Source organism: Ascidia mentula, chromosome 3 (assembly GCF_947561715.1).
Source record: "Ascidia mentula chromosome 3, kaAscMent1.1, whole genome shotgun sequence".
Taxonomy (NCBI): Eukaryota; Metazoa; Chordata; class Ascidiacea; order Phlebobranchia; family Ascidiidae; genus Ascidia; species Ascidia mentula.
In genome coordinates this window covers 630827-641518 of record NC_138568.1, presented here as the reverse complement: position 1 = coordinate 641518, position 10692 = coordinate 630827, and the positions used below count along the sequence as shown (strand labels likewise).

The 10692-nt window shown below is 38.5% G+C and overlaps 1 protein-coding gene and 1 long non-coding RNA gene across 2 annotated transcripts; one reads left to right on the top strand and one right to left on the bottom strand.

The window, feature by feature from the left end:
- The first annotated feature begins 2580 nt into the window (after window positions 1-2580).
- Window positions 2581-3118, top strand: LOC145894454 (ATP synthase F(0) complex subunit g, mitochondrial-like). Its single transcript, XM_082983049.1, has one exon. The coding sequence runs from the start codon at window positions 2621-2623 to the stop codon at window positions 2918-2920; it is 300 nt and encodes a 99-aa protein (XP_082839175.1). The 5' UTR covers window positions 2581-2620; the 3' UTR covers window positions 2921-3118.
- A 187-nt stretch (window positions 3119-3305) lies between these two features.
- Window positions 3306-5522, bottom strand: LOC145894455 (uncharacterized). Its single transcript, XR_014401555.1, has 4 exons — window positions 5384-5522; window positions 4074-4153; window positions 3887-3962; window positions 3306-3459 (listed from the first exon to the last, which is right to left on the bottom strand). It is a non-coding gene; the product is annotated as an uncharacterized LOC145894455 (long non-coding RNA).
- Between the last annotated feature and the right edge of the window lie 5170 nt (window positions 5523-10692).

Here is a 10692-nt window from a genome sequence, read left to right as displayed (position 1 = left end):
ATTTCTAAGTCAGGGGTTCTTAACCTGGGGTCCATGGACCCCCAAGGGGTCCGAGAAACGCATTGAGGGGTCCATAGAACGAAATACAATTATTCCGAAAATCCACGTATTTTCCTCTCTCCATAAGGTTTCGCTGTCCACGAATTTTAATTTTTCGACATTTGCAATGTGTTTCTTATGTAAATAACTCTAAGGGTCTCAGAGATATTTAACAGTGTCTCGATGGCCTGAGCGGTTATTGAGTCTCTTCGATTGTTAAATCTGCTTCTGCCTCGTTCTCACCAGCAAACCGCTGATTCCAAATAAACAGTTTATTATCAGGCTATGGGAATAAATCCCAAGCCGGCGAATAGCTTGTAGAGTCTCAGTAATAATAGCAGTGTAACAGTAATAAGATAAAACAAGTAGAATCAAATAGAATCACATAGAATGAATTTACCGGTCCAAACTGGGCTCTTTAACGCTCTCCATTATGAGAGCTGATTGGTCAATAATGTCACGTGATATCATGAGTAATATATTGCAGGAACATAAAATACAGTACACATCAAGATTATCTGTGGGAGCGGATATAGATGAAATAACGCGTGCTGTACTAGCTGTCGCTTGTTCACACATTCTGTTGCACACTAGCTGAAGGAGTTGCTCCTCCTTGTATTATTTTACTCGAGAACATTCGATGAATTTATCATATGGGCCGCAGTATGGGATTGTGCAAGCGCTGGCCTCTGTGACGTATGTTACAGACGCAAAACATTACGCAATACAAACACTGGTTTCTGTGACGTATGTTACACTTGCAAAGGGGTCCATAGCTTTTCAAATAATGTTTTAGGGGTTCGTGATACAAAAAAGATTAAGAAACACTGTTCTAAGTCTTCTTTGTCGCGTAACCGCAGCAATTATCTCTTTGTTTCTGCCTCATATTTGCGACTCTTCCCACAAATAAACAGATCATAGTTTTCGGTCTCATAGACCAGCAGCTCAGATCTCCGGAAGACTGCATGGTGTACAGACCGGGATTTTCTTGACAGGTTTGATGTTGGGTGCAATTCCGTCAAAACCTTTCATACATGTCCAGGTAACCCGTGCGTTGAAATTATTACATATGTTTTTTTACGCGACCTTTCAATAACCGAAAGTGTCACATAATTTTACAGGTAAACACGTACCACACGAATTCTATGATAAAGAATTTTGGGGCAAACTATTTGTTTTGCATTGTTTTTGGTAACTGTTGGCAATATTTTGCATAACATTTTTTTTTGTACTAATTTTTGTATTTAAAATATTTAGAAGACTTAATGCAAAGTTGTTGGTGGATGCCTCACCGCTTTGGATATTTCGTTAAAATGTGGGGTCAAGATTGTGACTTTGCTGAAAAAGGAATCTCAATTTTACTTTGGATTGGTTTGTTGCTTTGGTAAAATTTATTGATGCTCTTTTTTAAGAAGATTAGTTCTTTTTGCAAACAAGAGGTTTCAAAACTAATATATTTGAGTGATTGAAAACCTGTGTACATACTTCAAAATTATTGAATGTGGGCTACAATCCAATTTAGAAGGGTATAACTATAACATACAACTTACTTCTGTGGTATCCATTATATGAATTAGTTTTTGCTAACGTATATTCGTTGTTAGCTTACTGTCAAACATAAGGTTTTATGGTTGGCAATTTGCCGGATTTTAAAGTTAGTTTTATACCAGACTGGAAAAAATGTTGTGATATATTATATACTCAGCGCACTTTTGCGAAAATTTGCTGTTAATCCGAGCAATATTAATTAGCTAATGCATTAACATACATAATACGTTGGGATCGTCCGCTCAGTTAACGATCGCCAAAAAAATCCTTTGCACAAAGAAACTTTCCAATCTGGCATGAGGACCTTTTTTAGGCGATTGTTAATCGAGATGATCCACCACTTTTCATATGATAAATACATCAACAAATTTATATCGGTAAATTTTCGAAAATATGCACATTTATATGTGATGATTTTTCCAATCTGGACTATTTTAATAAATTCCAGATTGGAAAGTCTGTTATTTGTGCGTAGGATTTTTTTTTCGGTTTTCGAATGTGAATGCATCAGCTATTTTATATTGCGGTATATTTTCGTACCGCAATATAAAATTTAAGTAAATTTTTGCAAACGTGGATTTATCCATTTTTTCTAATCTGGTATATATTCCCCAATTGATGTAACAAGTTGTTTTGGGTACGCTTTGGTCAGCACGACCTAGTGGCCACCTAGATTGGAAAGTTTTTTAAATTGTGCATGAGATTTTTCTCGGTGACCAATGATAACCCTGACTAACAAACTTTCCCGTAGGTTAATGTATTGGTTATATTTTTGAGAAGATTACCGATCTGGGTGACAAGCGATTAAAAGTTTTTTGGTGCCAATGTCATTTTACTTTCCATATATTTTGTCATTTATGCTGTTGTTTTTCTCACAAAATGATCTGAATGGATTTTATAAAGTTGTTGCATTCCTTATACATGTTTATAATCTTATTGTTTCAGTGAAATCGCAACCAAAGTTGAATCTAATAATATTTACATGAAAATATATAGTATATCTTTGTTTTTTAGAATCAAGACTTACACAATTATGTCGAAGTTAATAGCTAAGATTCCAGTATGGACAAAGGCTGGAGTCACATACGCAACACCGCGCTTGCAAACTTTCTGGAGGTATGCCAAAGTTGAACTTCGACCTCCGACACCTGGTGAAATAGGAGTTGCCATGGGCGATGCACAAAAAGGTGTTGCTAACATCATGTCGGGAAAAGCGATGCAGCTTACAGTTCGCCAAGCGTTCCAGAACACCCTCATTGCAACTGAAGTCCTTTGTTGGTTTTTCGTCGGTGAGGTTATTGGACGAGGAAGTCTCATTGGATATAATGTGTAACAATTTTCTCAATAATATTTAAATGTTTGTCGTTTGTGAAAGTTCACTGACTTTATTTACAATTTCTACAATTTCTGTGACTTTCAGTTGTTTGGTTTTTGGTGACAAAGCATTCATGTGTTCCAGTAATTATTTTACATTACATCAGAAGAGCTGACTCATTAATCTGGTGTTAAATAAACTTGCAACCCTTTAAAATATTGAATTTTTTTAGAATTACATGAAATGAAACTTTGGTATAAATTTATGGATCTGAGTCATGTGTGATCATGAATATTTAAGACAACTATCATAAATATGACAAACTTCCTAATTACTCTCGTTTGTAAGACATGTGTTCTTTTATTTAATTTATTTACAAAAAAGCAAACATTTAAAAAAGGCAGGAATGGAAGTGAAACATGGGTGGAAAGAAATAGATGCGTGAATAAAAAAGATAAAGGTATGCTGCCCGCTTTAAAAGTGAAAAATATCGTTCTATTCAACAGCCCCAGCGAACCTCTTGCACTTGAAAACCATTCTGCAATGAAGGCAGAAATCTGCAAAATAAAAACTTAATTTAGAAATAGTGGGAATAATTCGGTCAATTGTTTTGTGTATTTTCAATTCATTTGATTTTTCGTCATTGTCAGCCAAAAAAATAACGCAAATTACGAAGACGAATTAAGTGCAGAGAGCGACGAGGGATTTGTAAAACCATACTTAGTCATAAAGGCGGCCCTCAATAATAACGCTGAGTTTGTTGCGAATTAAATGGCGTTATCTAGTTTCGTTACAAGTGACTTCATTCCCCCCCCCCCCTGGAAAACGCAAACTAATACGTAGTTATCAGGGCGGGATATAGAAGACACAAAAGTCACATAGAAAAAGTTTAGAAAAAGCCCCCCTGAATTTTTTTTTGCGCACTCCCATGCCAACAGCGACGTCAAACGGCAAAAAAAAGTAGAAGTATTGACGGAAACTTACAGGCCTGTTTGGAGTAGATGCAATGATAGGGAAAGTAGTTCTTTACTTCAGGAAAGCAAAACGTGGGACAGATTTGCTGTAAAAACAAGTAATATATTATATTGGTTTGTTATAATATATTCATCCCTGGTGATTTACGTGGTTTACTTTACTCAGCTTTATTGTCGGTTAAATACCTTCCGCTCACCCTGTTTATTAGATCGAGGATTTGGGATTTGCTCATTCCGGTTTTTCGTGGTTTGGGCGCTGTACCAGGATTGGATGGAGCTAAAATGTTAGAATGGAAAACATTTAAACTTTGCAGATAACTACCGAAAGTAAGTTGCAATAAACCACTAATATATTGTATATGGATCTCACGCAAAAAGTCAAAAATTATTGTTTTCTTGTTGTCGTTATTAACTTTTCTCAATCTGAGTTAGACTCAGCAGAGCGAATGTACGATCCCTTGAAAATGTTAAAAGACTTAAATTGTCTCTGCAGCAACGGACAAAAGTGTTGTCTGAGTTTGATTTTCGTTTACCACGTGCTTTTGTATGACGCTCATGTCTATCTGCTCGTCGAGTGACAAAAATCGCCATTAATACGTCACAATGGATGGTAACCTCCCCAATCCTCAGCATGCTAGGTTTAAAGTCACATGTTTGTTTTTCTGAGGGTTCTCGTGGGTTTCCGGTTCATGCAGTGTTACGTCATAATCCGACGCTTCCAGCAAACACACAAAGCAGAACGTGTCGTTTGAAGTGTATCGCGGGCGTTCGGCATTTCACGATATCAATCATTTTATCGTCGGTAAGCATTATCGAACCTCGGTTTGTTCGACAACGTGTCGCATTAATTATTCAAACATTCCAAGAAATTTCCAGCTTAACCAAACTTTCGTTGCAAATGAATTTTATGCGAATCAACAACGTTATGTTACTTGGAAAATATTAATTGCCTTCGTGACTATTCGATAACAACAAAATTGAATTCCTCGAGAACGTTTCATTTATCTCAACTTGATGGCCCTCATCGCCTCCGGGGACAATCCGGACTTTTTCGACCCGAAGCGCATTCAGCCACAAATAACTTTCTTGCGACACGCGAGGATTAAACGACTTCACTTCAAATTTCTTAACCCAGGTTTCATTTTACACTTTATAATATCGTTGAATCAAACGGATCGTGTTGCAAACACGAAGATTGCAATAACACGACAGGCTGTGACTGCCGTAAGCTGTGCATTTGCACCATTGGATGATTTGTGCATGTTGCACTTCTTGCATTTGTCCATTTTAGCTTCAAGTTACTTATTATATATCTTAAAAACGTTCTCAACGTTCAACTTGTTAGTTCATAAATGTTATTGTAGCATCCCTAGTCTTACTTATTACTTTAAATTGAACAATTACGAAATAACAGCACGTTATTTTTATGTTTAAATAAACCCCAAGCTAAGATAGGAATAATCTTAGGAAAAGATAGAAAAAACTCTTTTCATCATTTTGTACGCACCTGATTGTGTACAAACTATGACCATCAACAGAAGAGCGAGAAGCAAACCAACTTTTGCCATTGCGATTTCTTCGTCGTTTCTTCTGATCTTCTGTATTCGTCAATGAGACTTCGTGTGTTTCTGTCTTCCTTGGGTTGCAGACTCCCTTTATATCCAGAAGAAACTGTTTCTTTTTCTCTCCTTCCTTTCCAAAGGGAAATCCCCTCTAGGCCTTTTCGTTACGTCATTCATCATGTGACTCACATGGTGTTTTGGCACAGCGAGATGTGCGTGGGCGAGCTTGTAGGCGTTCGCCTGCATGCTGCTTATCGAACTGACGCCTTTTCCCCCGCTTTGAGTGAACGCAGCATCGGCGAGCTGACTGCCTGGTATTTTGGTCAAATTATAGCAGTATTACTGATATCGTCGCGTAATGATTGCGTGGGAGGGACGGAATATGTTTCATGTACGAACATTGTAATCATGATCCTCACGCTGTTCGAAAAAGTCATTATGATAATTTTACAAATTCTGCATTCATTTCGATTCATCCAATGTATAAGAAGGTGATGGATTCATAAAATTTTACACAATAATATAGCAGGTTTAATACTTACGTTAAAGAATAAAAGTGGTTTTAACATTTTATGTTTCCAGTGGTTTCATCCAAGCACGCCCTGCGTAAGTTCCCTAAAGTTGTTTAGGTTTCAAATTCCCCGGTACTTCCCCGTGCAAGATGTCGTAATGCAATGTATTTCCTCCTAAGTAAAACAACCCACTTCCCCAACGTTCAAAGATAACCACTCCTACCAGAGTTCTGTAGAAACATGCGTCATTCTGGGACCATGCGCAACTCCATAAAAGGTCCCACTAATTCAAGGTGTTGTAAGGATACATTATGTTGCAACACATGTTTGTGTGTCGTCACAGTGGTCTTGATGTTACGTCGTACAGGAGTTGTAACGTGTGCATTGGCAATTGAAACATAGAAATATTATCAAAGATTTCTGGATTCACCTTTAAATTCTTAGTCCCAGTGAACAGTTGCTGCGTCATCATACTGTGGTATACGTGTAATGTTACTAAACAATAGGAACTGTGACGCAACACAATTTCTAAAAAGTTTCGTACAAAAGCAGTGACTTCAAATTATTTGAAAAATGTTTTAATTTTCTCCCCTTAAATGTTTAATGTATCTAAACATCTTTCTAAAACAATAAACATCTTGACATCTGTGTAGTATTTCATTACGTAATTGAACAAGGTTATTTTAAAACTTTTCAAGTTTGGCAGGAGAGTTGAACTTTCAGTTGCGCTCATTTGCCAAAAAGGAAACCTCATGCCGCCTGTTACGTCACACACGGATGTGTTAGTCGTAGTATATTTAGAATAACTCGATTGTTGCCGGCTTTTCGCATGGCAGAATGCCAAGTGTGGCTTTAAATGGAGAGAGTCCCATGGTTTAAATTCGAAACCAAACGCCAGCAATCCCATGAGCGAAACCAAAAATCTGCAGGGTTGAAAATTGCACAAACTGGGAACTGGGGTAGTTTCACAATAGCTTTGTGTGTTTTGTCTAGTGATGCACCGAAACAGCAATTTTTTTATTCGGTGACAATAAACAAATAAAACGAACACATTTGTATACTAAACTTTGCGTATTAGCGTTGCATGCAGTAAAAACGTTTCGGTTTCGGCCAAATGATGCAAAAATATTCGGCCGAAACCGAATTACTATGAAAAAATTCGGCAAACCGAACTTTCATCCCTAGTTTTGTCCACTTGCTTCATGTCTCCTGCGTGTAAAATGCTTCCGAATATTTGCTTCCAACAAAAATCTGTTAAATTTTAAATGCAACCACATTTTTAAAGCAGCTAAAATATTAATTCCACTATCTTGAAATCAAGAATATTATGCAGAACCCAAAGCACTTTGAAGACGGGTTTGAAGACAAACATTCTGAATGACGTACAAGGTTAGATATGGTTTGGGGAGGGGGAAATTAATGGACCGAATCCCGCTGTGTTATGAGCAAACAGGGGGGGGGGGGGGGGGGGTAACCGCAACAACTTGGGAGGAAAAAGAACTCGACAATGTGAAACCGATGATTGTGTAACTGATGTTTCCAGAAAGCATGGAAGAATAAAAAAGTTGAACCTCTGAAGAAAGTAAGATGGAAAGCTTAAAATACAACAAAATTTTACCACTTTTTGCACAAATTTTGTTTCGCTCAAGAAGCACTCCAGGTTTTAGGTCGCTAAGGTTTACGTTTGTAATCTTATGTTTTTGTAATATATTTGCGTTGCTTGTGTTAATGTTTGCTTCACATCGCACATAATAAGTTTGAAGCGAGTTAAATCGACCACAAGAAGATCCGGCATACTTTAAACCGCAACCACAACCGGTACAATGCCCTCCAGTGTGAATCGCACAGTTTATCACACAAGATACATGAACTTGAAGTGGAAACTGTAATTTACTTCGTACAGCAGAAACCTCCCATTAATTAGCAACAAAGTCGCCGCGTCTTTCACTAAATCACGGAAAATCTCGAATCATATGATGACTCATAATTTAAACGGTGATGTTCTAAATCTTGTATGAATCGTCACAATTATTGTGGTCTGTTACGTCATAATATATATTTTGCGCTAGAGTTTCTCCGATATCCAGCTGCGTTAACTTGACAAGCGGAAATGGCATTGTCATGGCCATTGTGACGTAATACAATCCCAGCCCGTGAAACCTGTGTAGGTTAAAGGCGTGGATTGTTGCGACATAATGATTGTAGAAGCATTTTACTGTTGTTGTTGAATTCTTTTATGTTGAGGGTCGTCTTAAATTTCCAAAGTTTGAGTTTGACAGGACAAGAATCAATGTTACAATTTGCGTATTTTTAAATTACAATTTGTTACTGGTTTGTCGCTAGAAAGCGACAGCAGCGCCACAATGTCTCATATAAACTAAGGAGAAGGGTGGCCGAACTGGGATTCGAACCCAGGCCATCCTGAATCATGTTTTCATCTCGGTGTGTGTGGCGAATCTCTTAAGCGATACCTAGCGGTTGTTTGCTATTGTTTTTAGATCACTAGATGGTGCAATTAGGCAAGATTTCTTTGAATCAGAGTCCACGATTTGCAACATCGGCCAAGACCTCGAAACTTAAGTAGAAAACCTCACGGGGTTTCGTGGCCAGGATATCCAGGGTTCGAATCCCGGTGTGGCAAAAAAAAGCGCATCAGGTTCAACGTGAGCTGGGAACTCGAAACAAAATCAATTCGCATGAAATAAAAATATTAAAATATTCAACAAGATCTGGAGATATGAATAATAACCGAGCCACAAAAAGTACAACAGTCTTTTAGTTGTTAGTTTTTGATTAAAGCAAAGTTTTCTTTGTAATTTATTGGTGAAGCAAACGTAATCACCGCTCATGCTGCGTTCAAGTAGCACACGAGCTTCTTCGCGCATCCGGGCATTTCCCCATCTCATTCATATTACTTCATTAGCAAAAAGCAAGGACTCACCTTAGCAATATTTGCATGAATGACGCGCGCGGCCCGGTTTGACAGACGCGCTGATCTGTGGGCAATATCACGTCATTTCCGGTTCAAAATGTTACCAGGGAAACTTCCATTGAAAGACAAATCCAATGAGGGGTCATTTGTGTCGCAGTAACCCGAACCTTTCAATGTAAATGGTGGCAAGGTAGTTTTTGTGTCGCCGTGTGGGAGGTGGAAGATATATATGGTGTAGATAGAGCCGTGTGCACAACTCTGCAACCCCTCTCTTATATGGGAGTTTATGTGCGAACCGAATGCGCGGCGAAATGCAAGTAATTGCTTGACCTTTGCAAAATATTTTGGTCCCGCAAATATTTCGCTGTTTATAGTTTGAACAATAAAAAAACGTTTCAGAAGCAGAATTAGGAAATAATCGAGCGACCGAAATTTCGCCGATTCATTCGTGCAAATATGCAAATGTTTGCCGGAATCTCGAAGTCGCTTTTTCGTAAACTCTTTATGATGTCATGAAGTCGTGCTCTTAAACAACGTCACAAGCGAAATGTTCTTCACGCTTTGTTCGCTCGTTATGGGGCATCCCGCACAAGAACGGATGACTGCAGGGTTTTCTCATGGCTACAGACTTTCCTTATTCGACAATGGCACCGTATAACGTATATTTCCAACTCACACTAACTTTTTGAACTTTGTGTTCATCGCAAATCAAGTGCCCCAAATTGACCTTGTTTCCATGCAAGCAGTCGCGCCCCAAAAAACAAAGGACATGTAATGTCACAATATAGTGAGACGCGACCACCGTAAATACGTGACTGAGGAAACTGGGGGAGGGAGGGGCGGAAGGTGATTCAATATTTTGGAATTTATTTTTACCCCGACGTGTTATGAATGGGAGTCGATGTTGTTGCGTCGGTAAGACGTGGAATGTCTCCATTGTCTCGATCCTTTGTTTGGTCACAAAAGATGTTTTTCAATCGCACCGCGCTGCACCAACCCGTGGTTTGAAGACATATACGTTCATTTACAGGCAATCAATCCTAATTTTGGGCGCAGACGTAGATGTAGGTTGCATGTATGCCCCCGACACCACTTTACGTTGTTCCGTGCGCACGCTCCTTATAAGTCAAATTTGTGCAAGGGTGTCATAAAGTCCATGAAACTGTTATCAATATTGCGTCACATCTGTTTAAGTTTGGTTAGAATTAAAACTTCAAGACAAGAACATCACAGTGATTGTGTTGTAAAGAGAGAATGCAACGATATTAGGCGACCTATTCTTTGCTCTAACACCAACTGGGCGACATATTTAACTTGCGACCAACTTCCCACGGCGGTGTTGGCTTGAAATGTTAACTTCCAATTTTGTCCATGAAATTCCATGAAATTAAGTTCAACAAAGCTCAGACCCGGTGTTATGCAAAGTTGAGACCTTCCGGGGGGATAACGTTATTCCATATTTCGTTTCAAGTCGCCGCAACAATGCAGAGGTTCGTGTTGGGTCGAATCCTGCGAGCCACGGTTTCTCAACTCATGGACCACGTGACTATAATTTTTTAAACTCTGTGGTAAATTTTGAAGACCTTTTTTAGTGGTGATCGTAAATAAAATAAACTTCATTGCTAACAGTATCCATTGTTCGTCAGCTGTATACAGAGCTACTGTTCCGACGTAATAGGTATCATGTGTGCAACTTTGATGTAAGCTACATCGGTGTTGTAAGCGAAATAACCCAGACTTCCACTTTGTGGTGATTATACAATTACCGTCAACCATAGCGTATTAAACCAAGGTTAATAGGGCCACTGTA

What these genes read in the sequence shown, in the direction of transcription:
- LOC145894454 (XM_082983049.1), top strand. Translation starts at nt 2,621, where the DNA reads ATGTCGAAGTTAATAGCTAAGATTCCAGTATGGACAAAGGCTGGAGTC.